Source organism: Triplophysa dalaica, chromosome 6 (genome assembly GCF_015846415.1).
Source record: "Triplophysa dalaica isolate WHDGS20190420 chromosome 6, ASM1584641v1, whole genome shotgun sequence".
NCBI lineage: Eukaryota > Metazoa > Chordata > Actinopteri > Cypriniformes > Nemacheilidae > Triplophysa > Triplophysa dalaica.
Window position 1 is genome coordinate 16667047 of NC_079547.1, and position 23087 is coordinate 16690133.

Genomic DNA, 23087 nt, shown 5'->3' on the forward strand with positions numbered 1-23087 from the left:
CCGATCTGCTTACTTTTTATTCATAATCTTCAAAAATTAAAACTATGTCAGTTTACTTGTAGGTACAGTTTGTAGAAACCGCTGCTAGAGGGAGGACGATCAAAACAACAACAATGCAATAGCTTGACGACGCTGTGAGGGAGCGTGGAATGATGGGATCTGTTGTCTTGAACTCCACCACTGATGTCCATCAATCAGACGGGAACGAGAAATCATGTTAGCGGATGAGGTAAAGTTTTATAAATATGAAGAGCTCTTTTCCAAAACCCGTTAAATGGCAAATAAAAAAAATGAGTTGGTCATGCCATTCTGCTGTGTACTAAACCTATTCACTGCTCCATCAATGTTTCATGCCAAATCGTTATATTTCCTTGTTCAAAATGTACTGCAAGATGCAGTTTCTTTCCAAAACGCTATAAGTCCCGAACCTGTTTTTAGCCTAAATGCGATATGTACTCATGAAAGTACAAAATATTGAAACATGAAATTGAAAATATTTATTTTATTTTACTATTTAGTTTGTTACTATTTATTTTATTTGGCTTTTATTTATTTCATGCATTTGCATTTATTTGATTTATATTAATTTATAGTATGAGTCCGTGATGTCATATGTCGACAATATAGTTGTTTCATTTAACAATCATTGTTTAACATGTTCAGACTGAGCCAACAGACCATTTTAACAGGATAAATTGAATATTAACAAAATGTATGGGTCTAGGTAAAAAATGTCATTTTCATGAAAACTATTCAAATGGATTTATAGCGTTTTGGGAAATAGTTCTTCAAATGTTGCGAATAATTGTGGTCCATAAATAAGGGGCTGCTCGAAAAAAGCTAGCGGCTTCTTAGATGCTAGACTCTACTTCCACATTTGTCCACGACACTTTTGTCATGCGGTTTCCACGTCATGAAAGGCGGTAACAAAAGATAACGCGTATATGACGCTATTGACAGGCGACTGCACAGCCCTGTGTCACTGTTTAGAACGGCGATTTTCCCACGATTTACAAGTAGTTGCAAACATTTGAGATATTGCAAGTACAAGGGATGCAACAATACAGCTCATCCACGGTTCAAAACAGACCTCGGTTTGTGGCCCACGGTTTTCGGTTCAGTTAGGTTCTCATGGCTTCGGCACATTAAAGTGTTTTTTGATTGTTTTATGCTTATGTGACAGGAACAGTAAAAACTTAAGAAAAAAATATATTTTACTGAAATTCTCTTTATTTTACTTGACTTATTTTATTATCTTTAAGCAAAAAACAACTTGTACAAATTACTGGTGTATTTAATAAATGTAAAGATTTACAGCTCACATAAGTTTTTGGTTTACTGTTCATCAACACACCAGTAAAATAAGCTTCTTGAAGAGGTTTTGTGCATCAGAGTAATTAAAACAACCTAATGCAAAACTTGCGATTGCTGTAATCGCAGTAAACATGCCCTCAATGGAAAAGGCCAAAGACAATATATTAACAAGGTGCATCACTGCCATTGCAATAAATTACAAGCAAATGCTAAATAGCTGCATGGAGGCTCTCTTGCGAAGACGTTAATAGCTGTCCGAAAGGCCGCCGAGTGGCATGACTTTCGTTAAACGGACTTTGACATGGTGCGAGAAGGGACGCTCTTACTGCATGTGCTGAGAGCAACGCGAACGAGCTGCTATCATATCCAGTGTAAAAATACATTCTTGATGTACCAAATTTGGACATTATCACTTTAGTACAACGGGAATACAATAAAGCCAGCTCGCGTCTGTTAGTCAGCATTATACTCGACAACAGCACATTGCTTCTCGTGTTGCAGGACCCGCTTCACCGCCCTATCACCACTCGCTATTAGATATTGGGAATGCGTTTATCTATCTCAGTATACAGACAAACACAGACAGAGCCAGTTCAAGTGTAATTTGGTGCACAAAAAAAAAAAACACAAACCGGAAAACCGCAATTCACTTGGACGTATTGGACCGTAGAGGTGGGAGCGAACAGTTCAATATTATATTGCGTATTGTGGCATCCCTAGTAAGTATTCAGCTGAAAAAAATATATGTAACGCTGGCCTAGTGGTTTTTGGATATTTTACTGCAAAATTCTTACAAACTGCACCTTTAATTGTGTAATTCATAACCCATATCCCATATTTTATATATTTAGTTTTAGTTTTAGCAATTGTCAGTCTTCTGAAACCATATATCAACTTTACATGTAGAACAGCCTAAAATCATTTTTTCTGCATATACATATAAACTTTAAAAATGTTATATTTAAAAATGTTATTCCATACAATATAATAGTCAGTAAATTATACCCAAATTTGGATTTCATTTCCTGAGATCTCTGTGCAGTGTGCAGTAAACACTATGGAGACACCATGGAATCAGATAAATACATTATTGAATAAGTGATCTATCAAAGCGAACATATCCATATTTTTATATATTATAATTGAAGCAATTACATGAGAAACAAACAAACACAAACTAAATTTAAGTTCCAGCACACACGCACAAACAAAAATCCAAAGAAAATACTTGAAACACACACATCAGTATCAAACAGATGGAAAGACAGAAGGTACGGATGAGAGAAGCCTATTCCATGTTCCAGTCATTTGCATACAAGCGGGCGTGCGTGGGCAGTCACACTTGCACACACAAACATGGCAAGTACAAAAAAATAATATTCTGTGCTCCGGTCCAGAGCCTTGCACAATGTTAAAGTGTCTATACTTCTTTTCCTTCTGGGCTCGAATTGGCCCTTTTCTTGTGCTTTGACCGTCTAAAGCTCGCAGTATTTGGCAGGTGGATAGTGGGATGAGGAAAGAGTGTATCTGGGTCACTAGAAGCCATGCATCCCAAGTCTGCCACCAGCAAAGAGAAATTTGTTCCTTTATTCTTTCTCTCTTTAATCCTTCTTTTTTTCCTCAGCCGATCCTTTTTACCATCAGCACTTGGCCACTCTTAAGATGTGAAAAGTACTGGTACTTGGTATAGGGCGATGTCTACCAAATAAGCATTGGCGTGGCCTACAGTGAAACATAGCGATGGACGATGACATCGTTGGGCAAGGCCAGGCAGGGGTTGGGGGTATATCAGTTTGCTAGATCCCCATCTGCCAAAACATTAAAAACAATTATATCAAGTCCTCTCGCATGTAAAACCTGCAAATTTGAAATGTCTCACAGTTGTTATTTCGTGTGGAAAGACAAGTAGATCTTGAGCCCACCAGTGTACAGTAGACTTAGCTATCAACATTTGTCTAGGGAATGTGCTGTACGCGTACGCCGAGGGGATGCGTTGAATACCACGGACCCTGATGAGAAAATTGCTAAAGAGGATCCAAAAACGTTGTTGCCAGATAATAGGTCTCTCACCTGACACATTTCTATAACTGAGTGAGACGCATGATGAGGCTACAACACCTACTTTTATCAAACTATTGAGTACAGTTCATCACCACTGTATGGTTTCTTGACTGTGGCTCCAACACCTGCTTACCTTGTAAACAGTCATAGGGAATTTGTTGTGTCCAGGAGTAAAACAAAAAAGCAAGAACTGTCCTTTATTCCTCTTGCTCTTAAATTGTTTTATAAATAATGAATGCAAGTTTGATGTACTTGATGTACTATTTTATGAATATTATCAGATTCGCTTAATAGTACTAGGTGTTACAATCCCATTATTTCAGCAGTTGAATTGCCCAATAGGACATTTCCAACGCCGTTACAGGGGAAAGCCGTCAAGAATATGAATAGAGGAAAGGATTGTTATTAATCTCATAGCACCCATTTTTTAGCTTGTTTTATGCAAAGTACACAAGGTCATTTTAGTTTCTGTTTTTTTTCTTCTATTAAATAGAAGTTAAAAAACTTTAGTTAACAGACTTTTATTTTGGCAGGTTGTCGGAAGACGTTTATTTTTTTGTGCCTGTTTCTACACTCAAACAAATGTTCGTGAAATAAACTCTCAGAGCAACTCTGGAGATGAAGTTCATGTGTTCATGTCCTCATACAGCGCAGAAAATTTCATGAGCATTACACGTGTAGCACATTAAACTGTGCAGTTCTTTGACTCAGAATAGATGGCATGTGTAAATAATAGGATTCAGCATCCACAGGTCTGCATCTAGTTTTATGGACTCACTGCAGCAGGAAACAAGTTTCACTCACAAAATAGACTAAAACTAAGTATAATAGCAGTTCACCATTTCAATAAGCTATCACTTATTTCTCAGCATGAGAAATGTCAACGTTTGAACAGACTAAAATGTGTGTGATTCACAAAGTTTAGCGGGCACTGCATTGATAATAATGGTCCATGGGGAAACGCAGTACTCCGTGTGTACTGTAGTGAAATTGATTCAACGAAGCTTTGAGACAGAAAAAATCTACATTTTTTGTATTCGAATTCCTCGAGTTACTCGGAATCGTTTCAGCCCTAGTGTACAAATATTTCTAAAGATTTTAGATTTTATGCAGTCTAACAGACCTGCCTTGTATGAAATTAATATGAATTTAACAATAATATTGACAAGATAAACAAAAAGCAACTCAGGGCTGTTAATTTCCTTGCATCTCATTCCTTATTGTTTACTTGAAAAATTACCTGGAAGAATGTGAAGCTGGGTTTACTCAATTGAAGCAAAAATGCTAAAAAGTTAACATGCCATTGTTTAAATGTGCTTTGAATAAAAGAAACCGTGAATATCATATCTAAATGGGCTTTTTATCAGTAAAAAAAAAAAACGTACCCCCAGAATGCATCGTAAGCTTTTAAAATTAGAGTGAGACACAATATGGAGTGGCAGATGAAATGGAAGAGAGTCATGAAGAGAGATTAAAAAAGAAAGAATTTATGGCTCAAGGAATAAGATGATGCTACCAGGAAACAATTCTCCCAGGATCTTCATCGGCTCGTCACTTGTGCTTTTCACTTTTCAAGACTTCACCTTTTTCCTTTTCATATCTCTCTATTCATCTACTTATCTTCTCCCTGTACCAGGCGATATGTTGGTGTGCGAGCAAGCATCATACATGCCCTCCGAGCTATGTGCACGAAAGCGTTCATAATAGGTCTTCCTGAAAAACACATGCAAGCTTAAAACATTCTCTGCACCTCCTACGAGCGACCCCGATATATTTTTATTCTCAACCCTCCTCCTGCACAGTTGCCCCTCTTCACACTTTCTGTTTTTGGTTTTAATGTTTAAAGGGATAGTTCACCCAAAAATGAAAATTCTGTCATCATTTACTACCCTTCAGATTGTTCCAAACCTGTAAAAATGTCTTTGTTCTGCTGAACACTAGCTATAACCAACTCCCAGAGTATTTATTTTCCCTACTATGGCAGTAAATAGTGGATGAGATCTGATTGGTTACCGACATTTTGGGTGAACTGTCCCTTTAAAGCAGCAGATTTATCTCTGGGAACTAAACATACTTGAAATATTGGCGGTACAATGCCAAAAAAACAAATAGTATTATATCTACCTATTATTACTCCTCCATTTTAAGCTCATGTTAAGCACTCTTTATCTCTCGTCACTCCCTCACTACAGTCCCTGAGGACCTAGTAACAGTTTCTGCCATTAATACACATGTATACTGTTACAGTATACAAACACACAGCAGCACACTCACCTTAACTGTGTACTACTCATACAAGTATAAACACAGAAAAATTACAAAACCGAATTTCATTAGTCAGAATATAGTTTAATGAGACGCTAAATGTGCTAGAACAGAGACATACTGAGAGTCATTTATTGCAATGAGAAAACACTTTTATTTTAAAATGCATTCATCAATAAAAGCATATTCAAAATTCTTTGATTATTTGCTTGACACAATTGACACACCTAATTGAAAGTTTACAGAAAGCTGACGATAAACTATTCTATCAAAAAGAGATCCAAGATCATGGCTGTAGTAAATATAATGTTATAATGGCACAAGGAAACTGCACTTAACATTTGGCCAGGTTTTACGTGTTACCCAATTTGCATGTTTGGGCAAGTTTTGTGAGTCGTCGGGTGCTAAAACATTGCAAAACACTGTGAACGCATAAATGCAGCGACTTGGCGAATTAACAAATTCCTCCCACACTCTTACAGCTAAATACATAATTCCCAATGCAACTTTATTTTAAAGGAATTCCTTTCACAGTGTAGTTTTGATCTTAGAAAGCCTTAGTCATGCTCAGTAAAGTGGGAAAGCATTTTCTCTCTCCTGGGTGTTAACAAGCTATCTTTCTCTGCTCAAGCCAGTGAACTCTCAAAGGTACGATTTGAGCAGTGATAGAAATCAAATAGCACTCTTACTTTTATCCTCAGTCACACTCTTTTATTCATTATACAGTACCTGCATGAGTTATGATCAAGCTATAGCTAATTTTTGTTAACTGTACATAAGAAAACAGTTATAGACAAGCACTATTTGTAAAAACAAGACAACCGGTTTTTATGGTTGCCTCTATCGTTTAATTACATTTAGTCATTTAGCCGACGCTTTTATCCAAAGCGACTTACAGATGAGGGAAACAATGTAAGCAACTGGAACAACATAAGGACAACAAAAATCATAAGTGATATAAAGTACAGTACCACAGTAGGCTACACAGAATTTTTATTATTATTAAATATTATTTTTTCTTTTTTTTTTAAAGCCATTACATCCAATAGTATACCATCGTTTAAGCCAACAAAGGAGTTGCATGCAAATCAATATATTTTTTATTATCTACCTAGGTTGCAACTCTCGAACAGTCATTTTAAAATCAATTTGAAATTAGTGCAAATGTACAAGTTTTGGTACTGAATGAAATACATTAACACAGACCAATCTCCCATGATTTCTCTTTACGAAGCCTGTCGCAGTGCATTCATGGATAGCCTGTGAAGCTGCCTTAGAATTTCTCAACCTCACCCGACTGGAACAACCATTGTGCTGCAAGTGTGCCAATGCACTGAGGTGATGTGTTGAAAACAGTGCTGACTCGTCCATGTGTGCACACATGTGATATACCCCACAATTACCACCTCACAGCAGGAGGTCTGAAATAATGACAAAGGTATCCTGTCTACCATGCTTTCTGCCAGTGTCTCAAAATCACAGTGTACAGTGTCTCTACAGTTTGTGATCAATAATGTACAGTCTTAAGACAATTCACTGCAACACAGATCTAAACGCATTCATGTCTATAAGGTCACTAACTTTAAATGACCTTCAGACAACAATTGAAAAGTAAAATGTTTTGCCTCCCTTTAAGAGTCATTTACAAATTCTCACGACTACTATTGTCTATGTACATTGTCTCCCTCTAAAAAGCTTTTCATATTTCTGAATAACTGAGTCATAGCTCTGTTATTAAATCAAACACACAAATGAATCATACACATGCACTGCGCCCACGTCTCTTGTACACATAGGCACACTTTGACAGTTTAATATGCCAGGAGTCGTTCCGGATCCATGACCGGGATTTCATTCATGCCAAGAACATTTTATACCCACCATTGTTACATTCCCTATTTGGTACTAAGGGTTCGCTCCCTCTATCTCTTTTTTTGCCAAATGTCCTGCAAAACTGCTTACAAGAAGAGAACTTTATTATCTGCCTTGATAACACCGCTCTACTTTCAGTTCACACTTGAACCAGATGCCACTGCTGCAGAAAACTGAACCTTTAACCACACAGATTGAACATTTTTTGGTAAATAATTTGACAATGATTTACATCTGGCACTTACTAAAAAGTATCAAATAGGTGGGAATTCTAGATTTGAAATTATTTCCCCCACCATACTGTACTGGTACTCTTATACGAGGAATATTATTGTTTCTTGGGGTTAAAGGAAATTGAGCACCACCATTCGAGAAATCCAATACAAATAAAATATTTAAATTACATCAGGAATTTTCACACTTAAAATTGTTAACCCTGGGTTATTCCATAGCCATGCATACCCTGCTTCGGAGTAGGGTTTCATAACCCCGGGTAAAATGCAGGGATAACACCGCTTCAAAATAACAATTGTGAGGATCCTTTACCTTGGGGTTAAAAGCGGTGTTTAGAATGAAGATGACTCTAGGGCTTTTCACACTGTGCTTAACCCATAGTATACTATACAAATCTAGCATTCATCATTAAGAATCACCTCAAAAAAATTATATTTATTAAAATAACAAGATGTTACCATCTGATGCCATCATCGTACCGCATCTGTACTTTTTTTTGTAATGCAATTAAAAAAAATATATGCCTTTTACTGCTACAAGTAAATACTGTTATGTACTATATTATTAGACGTGCTTCCAATGTTTTTAATAGTCCAAGTCAATGTCCCAATGTACATCCTGAAATGATAAGTAAAATTCATTTAGTGTTAATGTCAGTCCAGATCCTGGCAGTCATGGTGATTTGACTTGCATTTTAAACAACCATTAATTTTCTTAATGTCATTTCTAGATAAAGAGAATGAAAAGCATTTATCTAGTTTTGTCCTGTGTGATTATTTGTTTCCTTCTTCAAACATCAACACGTGTCAAATTAAACATACACTAAGCACACACATGCACACAATGTCCTTCCTTATTTAATATTAAAGGAATTTCTGTTTGTTTAGAGGCACGTACATATAGACAAGCATAACCATACACCCTGTCTCTGTTTACCATCTGGGTGGAGATAGTAAAGGGGATCAATCTAATTACAAAAGCAATGACGGCGGCGATAGCAGAGCAGGCAGCTATCATGAGAACGGCTTCCCCGGTTAGTAATTCAATAAGTAGTTTGTAAGCCGTTGCATTCACTTAATTCAATTAGCTCACTTTGTCTCCTGATATCTCTGGTCTTGTTTTGCAGGAAGACAGGATTACCCATCAGGCAAACGCTTTGGTTCGGCTACGCATTTTTATGTTGCGAACCCGCTGATCCATGACGGCAACAACATTATCGAGCAGCAGGTCAATGTGACTTAAATCTGAATATCTTGGTAAAATATTATCCAAGCTCTCGTGTTGAATTTTTAAGTCCTGTTAACCTCCTTATTACCAATTCAGATTGCAAGTCTATGGCTCAAAGCTGTTGTTAAGCTTCGCCCATCCTCTATTTACTTCATTTGCTCCAATTTACAGCCAGTTTGATCTGTCATCTGCTTCATCACCCACCAAACGAGAAGTATTACATTTGCTGAGGACCGAAGTTAATCAATCAGGTTGATAAACTTGAAATTATAGTATCTTTTGCTGGACAGATGATGAAGGAGTCTCTTTCAGACTGCTCATTTTCTGAGATTAGTCTGAGCAGACTTTCTCGTTTCTGCAGAGAGATGAAGGCATTGCCTCTGTCCATTTCATTTTCTTCCAAACATCATTCCTGTCCATTGGCACTCATTCGTGTGCTACACTTCTAGCTGTTTTTATTTCTTGAACTACAAAGCAAGGAGCTGAGGCGTTTGTAGAAGTAGCAAAGAAGGTAAGTGCAAGTGCCAGGAGGGCAAAACAAGTTATTGGCAAAGTCACCGAAAACTTACAAATACATACATTAAGAGAGAGAGAAAGCTGGAGCAGACAAAGTGAATTCACCATAACTTTAACAGGGCTTTAACAGGAGGCCCAATCGTTAATCTTGTTGAGCACCGGAGGAAGCAAAACTGAAAATACTGAATCAGGGTAACAGAGATGAATGTTAAATACAAAGTCAATGTCTCTGCCAAATGTAAGAACAAAAAGGTAAATGGTAAATAAAAAGACATTTAGTCAAGCCCTCTGTGTTTATGTACACATTGCCGTGGGCGGAATTAAGTGCTTAATGTTGATGTCATGTGTTTTAGAATGCAGTAGGATTCAGAGACAGTTCACCAAAACATGAAAATTCTGTCATCATTTATCCACCCTCTAGTGGATAAGTTGGTCCAAACCTATGAAGGTTATGTTGTTCTGCTAAACATAAAGAAAGATTTTTTGAAGAATGTCTGTAAACACACAGTTCTTGGGCACTATTGACTTCCATAGCAGGGAAGAAAACTATGGTAGCAATAGTGCCCCAGAACTGTTTAGTGTCCCACATTCTTCAAAATGTATTCTTCTGTTTTCAACAGAAAAAATAATTGTATACCATGTTGGAACCACTTGAGGGTGTGTAAATTATTAAATAATTTTCATTTTTGGGTGAGCTATCCCTTGAAAACCAACATTTTGGCATACCGTGAGTCTGGTACTTCAGTATTGATGCTTAATACATATTTAATTAACCTTGTGTGTCAACACATCATATTGTCATACCGTACAAAACGTAGTTTTAATTTTTCTACTGCTGCAGGTTTTCAGTACCATTGTACCAAGCTACTCGATTTGGAGGAAAGTACAAAGCAAAGACCCATTAGAGATAAAGAAGTTCTCTCAGATGTTAGCATCTATTCTCTAAACTCCGAGCTCTCCTGGCAGCTGCATCAGTGTTCTCTCTCAGACAGACTGTAATCTAATTACTGAAACAGTGCAGTCGACATCACTGACTGGCTAGATCTGTGAAGTTTGTTCTGTAGACAGGCTGTGAGGTCCTGCTGGAGGGGACAGCCCTGTTCGCAACTTATTAAAGCAGCTAAATGCCACCTGAGCTCTGTTCTCAAAGCTCATTGAACTGGACATGCAATTAAAGAAGCAGTTCATCCAAAAAAACTTATTATTTACACACCCTTGATCCTGAGGGGGGAAGACCCTGTATATTTCTATTTTGAAAACTCGAAAATGAATAAAAACTGGGGACCAATAATACTGTTGCTATATTCACAGTCTTCCAAAACCTCAAATAATCCAATAATTTGAGCCTGGTCATGAGTAAAAGCCAGGGCCGGGTCTAGGGGTGTCATTTCCCCCCAGATTTGACTTGAGTCCCTTCAAAAATATGCAGCAGACAATTCATTCAAAATGGAATACTTCTTATTTTAATATCTTTTAAATAATTATAATCATAGGAAAATATAAACATTTGTGCAATGAACTGTGATTGTATCTGCCCAACCAGAATATATCCAAACCTACAGTAGATAAATTAGTTTGTTCTGTTGAACGCAAAGAAAGAAATTTGGAAGAATGTTTCCTGGGGCACCATTGACTACCATTAAAATGATTGTCAAATGTGCCCCAGACTGTTTGTTTTCCTAAATTCTTTAAAGTATTTTCTTATGTGTTCAATAAAAAATTATACAAAAATTATTTCTACTATGATAGTGAATAATGCCTCAGAAATGTCAGTTGCTAACATTTTTCCAAATATTTTTCTTTGTGTTCAACAGAACAAACTAATTTATATACTGTAGGTTTGGATATCTGATAAATATAAACAGGTTGAGAACAACTTGAGGGCGACTAATCATTATATTACATTTGTTGGTGACCTGGTATAAACAGTGCTATGCATGCAAACACGAACACACATACATGCTCTTGAATCACTGGTATGTCCCGAGCTGGAGACTCAGGGGCCTCACACTAATCTTGCATGGAGATAGAGGCATTGAGGAAGTGTCAGGCTGCTTGCAAACAGGAGGAACGCCAACACGGACATGAAAATAAAGAAAAGCCGGAGAGAATGTGATGGGGTCCCACAGTCTTCACTGGAGAGAAAAGGGAGAGAAAAACATGGAGTGCATAGAGTGCAGACCCCTGAAAGTGCTGGAGAGGGAAAAACAACGAGTCAAGGAGAGACATTGAGGGTCTACTGGGGGCTTTGAAAAGGGGAAGATGGGTAGAGGCTTTAAACAGACCCATGAAGCCTTTCTCTTACTTAAAAGACTATTGGATAACCTCATGGAAATGCGGAAGCAATGTCTCTACTCAATAAATTGGCTTCAAAACATCAAAATCTCTCTCTTGGTTTTTTTGTTCATCACGCTTTCTTTATTCTTAATGCATTTAAAAACCTTTTCAAATTCGTCATGCATTGACTTTCTCGGTCATACCCCTTAACAACTGCATAACCATTTTCAGCCCAGGTGGTGTGTGTGCGCGCACGTGTTTGTTTGTGGATGTATCGCTCCCCTACGGTTTCATGACAATCAGGAAACACATTAAAGAAGATGCCACACTGTGCCTTATCAAGCAAAGTAAAACACATGGGCTCACAAATACACAAATAAATCAGAAGAAGAGGAATTAGAAGCGACTCACAGTTCCAAATAAGAAAAAATAACCATTTCCTAAAAAAAGCTACAACCACAAATGCCCCCGTTCTAACATTGTCATTCGTCAATGGATGTCCCTGTCAAAGAGCATCACAAAATCTGAATATGACTCGTTTTTTTCTGTGGAAGACAAATAAAGATATTTTGAGAAATGTCTCTGCCGTTTTGGGCCCATTCAACAGACCAATGTTGTTTGGTTTATCAGCGTTCTTCTAAATATCTTCTTTTAAGTTCTGTAGAAAAAAAAGTGATATAGTTTGCGATGACGTGAGACTGAGTGAATAATGAAATAATTCTATAATTCTGTTTTTATAAGAACTATCCCATTAAACAACTTTAAAACTCACATAGGCTTGTAAGAGCACATACATTATTGCCTATGTAACCCTACTGTTTATCTAAAAAAAACTGACAAACTACAGGCAGCCCAAGCTACCTCTGAGAAAAGATTTGTGATTTGTCTATATAAACTTGTATGCCTCTGATGTTCATGCATGAGAGACGTGCATCCCTTGCATACATTCTGCTTACAGACTTTAAATGTTCCCAAGCGCCATTGAAAGATTAAGTAAGGTCAAGAGACTCTCCCAGTCCTCTTTTTACCACACACACTTTTTCCGACTGTCATTCACTAGCCTAGAAATATCAAAGCCTCAGAGAACTTTTTCTTTGGCAAGGACCATAAAATGTGCCCACACTCCATCTATGTCGTAAATACATCTCTGGGAGTTGTTTAACGTCCTCATCTCAACTGAAGATCATCGCTACTTAGAGCAGATAAAACTCCCAGCTGCAATGTTGTGATTTAGGAGGGTTTTCGCTTCAATTTTCCGCAGCCGATTTGGTACAGAAAACACTGAGGGGAAATATAAGAACATGAAAGATTGAAAACTGTGAGAATAAATGAGACAGAGAGAGAAGAGTAAGCACAAGTTGTAAACCTCCACAAAATAATAATAATCTTTGGGGCTTTATAGCACACATGCACACATATATTGAGAAAGTGTAAGTCAGTGCATTGATGGGTTTTAGCCAAGTGATTTATACATGAATAAAAGATACTGAAACATTTTTGGATTCTATTACAGGACAAAATCGGGAAGGTGACAAGCAAGCACGATAGCATGAAATACAAAAAAACGTAAATAAAACCGAATAGTGACAAAATGGTCTACTAATCTTGACAGCGATTATAATACTACAGGAAAGAAATATTAAAATTATGCACTTTTAGGCAGATAACTGACTAACTCCATACTAGCTGAAGGGACATATTACTTTTCCGGATTTAAATTATGTTAAATAAAACAAAAAATGATCTAAAATATTGTTTGAAGAAAAACTAATTTAACAACTGAGCAATAACCATGGTGTTCTTTGTAAAAAACTAAATTTACAATAGTAATTGAAACTTTCATCCCTTTGGTAAACCATATGTCGCTTCTTTTATAATTCAATCTGTAAATTACTTTATTTCAATGCTAATTTCAAGAACGACCAATTTAGGAGACCTTACTATTGGTTTAGTTTATTCAAAGTTTGACTGGCAGGACACTGCTGGCACAACATCCTGAAATAACATAGCACAACCTCAAAACAACCTTGTGTACTTTGTATGAAACAAGCCAAAAAAATGGGTGCAATGAGATAAATTTGTATGAATTTGTATGAAAGCCATCGCTGTACGCCACGCCTAAATCTAACGGTCACTAGAGTGAAAGCAAGTCCTACAAAAACGTATGAATTAAATCGTACGAATTGATACATTTGAGACACCTTGAAAAAATTGTTTATGTTACATATGTTTGGAGTACTTTGATCTAAATGCCTTTAAGTGCTTTAAAGGCTGACCTTTCTGAAGGGTCATTTAAATTAATTGTATTAACTTGTATTTAAAGACAAATCTGAATTTTCAGTACACTAAAAATAAAACAAAAGATGCGCAAAATCACGCAATGCATATACAAACAAGTTAAGTCTCATATTGGTATACCGAGCTCAAGGTACATGAGAGATGCTATGTTATGTTCTCCTCTTTTATGCCATCCTGCCAAACGAATCACTGGCCTGTGGCTGATTGTACAGCACACCTTGATGAGCAGAGACCACCTGGATCCTGGTTACACAGACAATACAAGTGTGGAAAAAATTGATAAATGAAACTGAAAGCGTATTATTACCACTTCAGCTGCCCTTCACCGGCGGCTACGGAGTGTGCTGGAGGCAGCGTCTTTGTTCACCTCACCCTTTATTCTGTCTGTCTCTCTCTCTCTTTATGTGTCTGTCACGTTACCCACCCCCACTCCCAAAAGAACAAACACAGATCCAAGATTTCATATCAGCAAGTAGCCAGCGAAGAAGACGGACCATAAACCAATCCATAATATCCAGGCAGACAAGTATTTCTTGGTCTCTCTCTCATCACACATTCTTAATGAATAAATTTCCACTACGTATCAGAGTTACAGAGGAAATGCAAGTCAATCAGAGTCTCATGCAGTGCTCGATGTGGGCCTGTATATTTAGAGGTGGGTATTAGATTGGTGTAAATCAAAAGGGGTAGTTCGGCAAACATTCCATGATATCAGATTTATTGTTTTAACTATACACCTTTAAATAATTTCTCATCAAGTTATTCAAACCAATGAACCATGAAACTTTTCGAAAGAGAGTGCTGCTAAGTACTTGTAGTTCTTTAGTACAACAATAACTGTATTAATTTAGGGTGGGAATTAGGATATAGGGACATTTATTTAAAGATTGGGTAACATGCTATTTCATGCCTTCTGACTTCTTTACACTGTTATACATGATGGCTTCTCATGCTTAACATGTTCAACTTGTTAAAAATCAAGTTAGACGTAGTAATTATGTACTTGATACACTCCCCAGCACTCAAACTGGTTTTGTAAAGTTTTTTATATAAATCTGGATCCCTGTTTCGTAATCCCTGTTTTATTGGCCATTCTCCCAGAAAAGCATGCCCACACGTCATCCACCGAGCGTAAGAGCATGCCCACAAGCTAGCAAGAGAGAAAGAGCACACCAACGCGTCACGCCCATCAATGCCACTTCACTTGGCTGACGGAAGTTTAGCTGTTTTTGTTTTCTCACTGCATTTCGGTGAGGAATGTTGTATAAACGCTGGATATAACTGTGGATTTGGAGATTGTTTGAAACTGATAGATGGCGCGGTCCCAGCGCTAAAAGATACTGGACATTAACCGCACACAGTAAGTCAAACTAAGACTGTGTTTTATAGGCAATGTGCTTAAGTCCAGAAATTGAGAATGGCTTTATTTTTGGGCACTCGGTTGTATTAAAATACAATATGTGAAAGTTCAAAGACTAGAAGCGAAAGTGCCAACACTAGTCTGACTTTGAGTCCAAAGGAGATGTAATGACGTTTTCTGTATCCTAATAAGTACGTCAAGAATCGATTTTGAATCGAATCGTGACCCTAATAATCGTTTCTGAATCTATCGTGAGGGTCCAAACGATTCCCACCCCTACAGCTGTATCTCTCTTTTATAAATTTGATCAAACGAAATACTCTTCAAAGATACGAAGTATGCAATACCACTATATAGGTACTCAAGATTAATATATTACCCCATCTTCAAATAAAAATAATCAATGTATTTCTTGTTTGCTATTGTTTCTCAGGGTGAAAACAATAAATCGTTGATATCTAAGTGCCAAAAAAATTGTCGAAAAAAAATTGCAATAGCCTTTCAATTTCATTGAAAGTGTGACCATTTTGACAGGACACAGGCCTGGACACAGTGCACCCTAGTGGTCGACCGATTATCGAATTGGCCGATTATCGGCGTCGATATTAAGGATTTAGCCGATAATCGATATCGATCATTTTCAAAGCCGATTTGCCGATAAAGTCATTTAATTTTGAAATGTGCTTTTTGGCTCTGACGCAGCCAAGGATTTAGCGAGAGCAGTCGGAACACGTCACTCTAGGGGTTTGCCTAGAGTAATGCCCGCCCACTGCCCCTCTGATTTGTTGGGACTAAGTCACGAGTCCGGCCAATCAACACGGGGGCTGCGGAACAGAAAGTCTTTTTTCACTGTCACACCGAAAGCGCTGCTTCGGGTTCATGCTCTATGAGGTAAAGCAGCATTAGACGTTGAAATAAATCTCAATCCACTGCACTGAAGATGCAAAACACTTCAATATAATAAGTGCCTGAATTTCGGAGCAGCTTTGCGGGTTTCCTGCAGGTTCCGCGGGATTTACGCATTATTATCATGTAGATATAATTCACATCCTCAGTATAACAATGATTTGCTCTGCAAGCGAGCAGCACACTGCACACGTGTTTCTTGTAATTGATCGAGCTGGTGTTTTGCACGTCACTTAAAATGACGCCATTTCAAAAATACAAGACATTTTAAAGCATAAAGAACTTGAATCGTCGGTCTTCAGTCAGAGCGCTCTCATGCTCATGTTATAGCTTCATGAAAATATTGCGGTCTTTTGATCGATTAGCATAATGATTAATTGAAAAGTATTGTATGCAATGTTAAAGTCATCAGAACATATTTTTTTCCATAAATAAATATAATTTGTTACATTCAATTCATTTTTTCATTTGTTGCTTGTTGTTTTTTACTGTGTTGCTTGTGGTTTACAAAATGTTCACAGAATTCTGCTGGGTGCTCCCTTCTTTCTTTTATTAGTATTAATATAAGTGTTATGATTAAGATTTCTCAGTCAGAATTAAAAATATTTCAAATGTTTCAGAGCATGTGTTCTTAATTTCTATATAAATTTACGTTTTTACACCATATATATATCGGTTCAAAATATCGGTTATCGGTCTAATTTGCATGGAAATAATCGGTATCGGTATGAATTCTCACATTCATAAGCAATGTATCATTATTTGAATGACGTGCGCTCTGACACAAACAGCTACCTGGTATTTAATGCATAGGAGTGGATGTTTTTGAGCTAGTGCACACTTAAGACTTCTTGCCCTTGAACTTAAATAACCCCACTGATATAGCGCTTACAGACACACACGCACTCATCAGCACATGGAGACACTAATTGGATTTGTATTATGCACATGGACAGTTCATGGTCGCCTGGGTTTTTATTTTATAAGATCACCTCTCCAGCCGCCACACATACTGGATCTCTCAAAAGCACTAAAATTTGTTTTTTGATCATATTAATAGAACAACAAAACCCTTGGGCAATGACAAATCCCAACAATAATTACCACAGCAGTGACTTTCCACACACCTTTGGAAACATCTTGTGTGGAAATCCTAGGGATTTTTAAGTGTCTTTTATTAAATTAAAGCAATATTCCTTAAATGATCAATGTAAACATAATAGCAACATTGGTCCATGTAACACCAACAAGATGTGTAATTTTCAGACCATACAATGTAAAAGCAAAAATAAAAAAATTGAAACAAAACGTAATTTTTGTATGTTTTCTGGATAACCTTGTAATGGGATTATTGTCATTTCTCTCCTTAATTTTACTGAATTTAAATTTAAATGCATCACTATTACCCATGAGAGCGGCATAACAAATATGGTCACACTGGTATGTTGACGACCACAGTGAGTTGGCACAAATAACAAAGCCAAGGTAAATGAATTATATCATAGCAAAATGCCCTAGATTGTTTTGATTAATCTTAACACTGTGACATGTTTTAAAGAGGGATCTGGATCAATCGCAGTAATGACCGGCAGCCGTGGACAATTCATACGTGCGCTTATTACTATCATTATGGTATTAAGTCACTGAAAGAGTGTGCGTCATACCCCAGTGCTAACGGTACGACCCAAAGCGCAAAGAGAAAAACAAAAAATACAAAGCTTGAAAATCGCCTTGTTTTTATGTTTAAATATACATTTCTTAAATTAAGAAAGGGAGAAAAAAAATGACAATAATCCCATTACAAGGTTATACAGAAAATATAAAAAATTAACGTTTCATTTCCATTTTTTAATTTACATTATATGGTCTGAAAATTGAATTTTGAAGCGTTACACGGACCAACATTCTCTGATAATTTGAATTGGATGAACATTATGATACAGCACTGGACTTCACAGTCTCTAATTGCCATTCATATTTTTTTATGACTTCATTTTCATATGTGGAATGCCTCCCACCTCACAGTAAACAAATGAGCTCTTTCAGACAAGGCACTGCATATCTGGAAATGACTGCACTGTGTGTTCATATACTTTCCTCTGGGTGTGCGTCTCTGTCTGTACACAGAGTCAGAAAGGCTATGTACAACAGCTCTATGCACACAGCGTAAAAGGTAAATGCTCGGACATAAAGCTATTAATATAGAGCAGCGATGTTGAATGTGACCTTGAACAGTCATTCAAAAAAACCACATATTTCCATAGGGGACTCTAAAACATCCCATGCCTTTGAACCACGGTTAGTTTCATTATCTCAACAGATTTAATAAACATTCAACAGTAGACCCGAAAACCAAATACGCCTTTGACCTGTGACCTTGCACGGCATGCATGATTTGACTTATTTACGAAAAAATTATAATTCAAGGTCTAGTGTATGAAATGTAGCTGCATCCAGCGGTGAGGCTGCGAAGTTTTACCAAAGACTCACTTCACCCCTCCCTTTTGAAGCACTACGGTGGCTACAGATAGCAAAGATGTTGTCGCGATTTTGCTTCTTTGACGAAGCAGATTAGCATTTATGAAATGCGCTCTGTAGAGCAGTTTGTCTGTTAAGTGATACTGTAGAAACAACATGGCGAATTCCATGTAAGGAGAACTGCTTAATAAAATTCATAACGATTCATCATGTTAAGTCACCTTTAAAGACATATTTACACCTCTCAAGGCATATTTATGTGTATTATATTGCATTTCGGTCAATAGATCCTCCAAAAAATTACACACAGCAACTTGAAAAAAGAAGAAAAATTGTGTACATTTTAGCAAAGGCCGCTCTTTATACTTGTGAGAGTACGTTAATCTTAAAACCAATCCAATTAACTCCCCATAATATTTAATGTTTGGGGCAGAGGCAGACATCTCGAATCCAATACATACTGTACATCCGAGTCACAAAAGAAGAAGATAAGCCCCCTTTGTCATCGGCACCATCTGACAAAAATATTTTTTTCCTGCGATGTGATTTGTCTTTCTTCATAGAAACTAAAACAAATCAGTCAACATGAAATAAAACCTAACAAAGAACAGTGACAATACGAATCACAATCAGTCAATCTAGTCTATTCTTCAAAGCTTTTTATACACAGAGCGCACAGCTTGTACATATTTCTGCTGCTGACAAACAGAATACAGGCAAACTCTAAAAAGGACTGGGAGCCTTTTACAACAAAATCATTATTTTTTTTATATTTAACAGAATTTAGAAGAGAAAAGAAACACTTTTTTTAAATGTCATATCACATGACACAAGAAAAAATATAGTTACACTAAATATCAGCATGGCACTCCTCATTTGTTCTTCATTTGATATCGCTTAATTATTTACACACATTTGGAATATTTTACTCTCTCATCATTTGATAAAACTCTTTTTACAGGCAAACTTCATCTCTCTCACCCTCCCCGTCTCAATTTTTCTTTCAAATGGAGGGAATACACTGACATTAAAGCCCAAAGCAGTAAGTAAACAAATCATTATCCGGCACATGAATGCTTCATCGCGGCTCAAATTTACCCTGCTAAACACACTTTTTTCATAGTTTGGGATTTCTTAAACTACCACTGTGTGAAGTGTTATCAGAACATTTTGTCAACACCGATTCATTTCACAAAAATATGTCCTAACAAAAAATTCAGAATGTGAAGGCCATCTGATAGTGCAGCCACTAAGCCAGTCCCCAGCGAAGAGCCCACTTCATCTTCAGACACAAAGCAGTGTGATTAGAATTTGGTACTGAAAAGAGAGACAGAGAGAGTGCAGTGTGTGTCGTGAAGTGTTGCTTTTAGCGTCTCCCTGGGCAACTAAAGAAGAATCCTGCCAATTCTGAGAGAAGGTTGTGTCTGGGAGGTGCAGCACAAAGCACAATCCTTAAGGTATTATGCGGAATCAAAGTATGCCCAAAAAACATCCAGAAGGGAGCATTCAGCACAATGACAGCCACAGAGAGCGCTCGCACCTGGGGAGAATCCCTGTAGATACCCTGCCTGCCTGAGATACGGTGTGTAACGGGGAACCTTAGTGTGGATCTATTTAAACTGGCATAGCCGGTGCCAAGTACACACCAGGTGCAGGTATCAAACATGAAACTCTGTGGTATCATGGTTGAAAATGCCACAATAATTTTTGAGCATGTAATTTCATTTAGTGTCCTGGAACTGAAACAAACGGGGGAACTGTTTAACAGACAAGGTTGTATGGTGTAGTTTAAATAAATATATAAAAGGATTGGCAGAGGTACACTGCAAAAACATTCTGTATCCAGCTATTTCATTGAAAACATCTACGCATACTAAAAACCCAAAAAACTTAATTGAATATCGTGAAACATATTACAACTTTTTTTAATAGAGATATATCTTGAATTTAGCATTTTTTCTAAGCGCACTGGCTGGCTGTTAATAAAATAACACAAAATTTTGGTGCATTTATGTTTAAAAAAATGGCAGTAGTGTAGAAAAATGTAAAAAATATACTGCAAGCATTTGATAAATTATTTTGTCTTTTTACACCTCAAGAAAAGGCACAAAGGCAGTTTAGGATTCCAGGCACCAGTCAATGCTCTTTGTTCCTTTCTCTTATGTGAAAAATACATCCAATTGTTTCTGCCCCACATGCTCAGTTTAAGAAGCAACATAGAAACAGCTTAAGCTAAAAGGAAACAACTTTCCTTACCGCCACAGAATAAGAACAACCGAAGTTCAGTATGACCTTTGTAATGCAAGTACGACATCACAGGACTACAACACGGAGTCTCTGGATTTATTTCACAAGAGCCCGGAATTCAGTCCAGGTTTATGCGATTGCTACTTCATGACATCTGCTCAAAGCTTGAGTTCAATTTTTATTTCATCCGTTTTAAATTGTTATCAGGGAAAGTAAAGTCCTAGCTTTAAGCCTGCAGACCCTCCAATTTACCACATTAATCAACTAACCAGGATAATCCCAGCACTTCCAATTAAAACTATGACCAATACACAAGGATAATTACATTTTATGGGAGCTTCGCCTATGCTGTGTAGCCTACATCTCAAGTAATAAGTTACACAACTTGCCGATTACATTTTATATGTGTCTTTAATTAGCACATCCTGAAAAATCAATAGTGACAATGTCAACCTGTAGACCCTCCCTAGTGACTTCCAAATGCTATTCACAACGTCTAAATCAAATAATTTGTTAGATCTGTCAAACCACAAGAAGCCCCATAAAATGACCAAACGTTGACTATTGTATGTCCATCACTTTTAGTCACTCCAGTCCACTGTGAAAAACAGTGATGTTAGACTTGAGACAAATACATTCTTAAGTTACAATACGGTAATATTTTATCCACTTTGTTCCACTGAAGCCAAAACTCGTGACAGGATGAGACAGTTGCCTGCAGTCTTTCAAATTAAACAGACGCGGATACGCGCGTGTTCAAAATGGTGAGCTGAGAGGCGCGTGCGATCATCATTGATCAATAAAACGCGCAAATACCAGTATATCCAACTGCAGTCTAGATCATAAAAATCATACAATTTTGTGCGACAAGCCACCTTTTCAATAAAGACTGGCTCTACTCACGGCAGTTCTCCTCGTCGCTGTTGTCCGAGCAATCGTCGTCATCATCACATCTCCATGGAGTGGGTATACACCTGCCGTTACTGCACTGAAACTGGCCGCTTTCACACTCTGGTTCTGTCCCTGTCGGTTAAAAAGTTAAAGTGTAAATGCATGGTCCCGGAAGCCTCTTCAACGTTTAAGTTGCATCATGTTCTTAAGTGATGTGAATGAAGCAGCTGTCAGCGCACTTAAAGTCATTGTAGTTAACCACGTGTGAAATGACAGTTTGCAATAAAGATTTTATCATAACGTAACTAGAAATGAAACCTTAGCTCACGGTAAATGACTCATTAGCGATGAGAAGCTATTAATTAACTATTTTGCTTTTGAATTACGCTGTGAGAACATTCAATGGGGTTTAAGCTGCCTAGCTCTTCCAAAGTATGGACACTTGATAGCAACTTACATATATATTAACATCTTTACTGGTTGAACACAACAGGACTAGGGGAAACACACACCAGATGCGATATAGTTTACTTTTACGGTCAAGATATTTATGCTTTTGAATGTAATACTCCTCATATAATGTCTCGTCATCGGAAGGGAATTCGCGGGTCCCCGCCGGTGTTTCTCGAGCATCATTTACATTTACACAAACGCACTGACAACGTGGAACATTGACGCTTACCGTTGGCCAGCAGAAACCCCACGAGCATCACAAGTAAAAGCAGCAGTTTCCTAACACCCGTCCACATCTTCGCAAATCAATGTGTTGTGCTCATACGAAATACAAAAAGGCCGTGGTGTAGAGTATCTGCCCTCCTCTCTCGTGCAGCCTGTGCTCTACCTCCGCGCGAGCTTCTCTCTGCTTTCGATACCAGTTTGAATTGATGACGACATCGCTGGTGGGCGTAGACATGTCCTGACATCGGCATGTGGGTGGGGCGTGTTTTATAATCAAAGGATTAGGAAAAGGAACACGCCATCAGTCAGAACGGCTGGAGAAATTATTTCACAAAGATGTTGATTATAAACAGAAAATCAGGTCGATTTTTTTAAATAAATATAAGATAGTCGATAAAATGGATTTAAATACGTAAGCTAAAAATATTTAAATATAGTTTAAATTTGAGTTTTTTTTTATTTC

General features: G+C 37.4%; 1 protein-coding gene across 8 annotated transcripts in view; it reads right to left on the reverse strand.

The window, feature by feature from the left end:
- Positions 1–22798, reverse strand: part of lrp8 (low density lipoprotein receptor-related protein 8, apolipoprotein e receptor) — a 141348-nt gene extending 118550 nt beyond the window's left edge. For all 8 annotated transcript variants that reach the window (XM_056750052.1, XM_056750049.1, XM_056750045.1 and 5 more), the window contains exons 1-2: positions 22629–22798; positions 21959–22078 (exon numbers count right to left, since the gene is read on the reverse strand). In XM_056750052.1, the coding sequence (XP_056606030.1) occupies positions 21959–22078; positions 22629–22695 (187 nt within the window). In that variant the 5' untranslated portion in view covers positions 22696–22798. The remainder of the gene's footprint in view (positions 1–21958; positions 22079–22628) is intronic.
- Between the last annotated feature and the right edge of the window lie 289 nt (positions 22799–23087).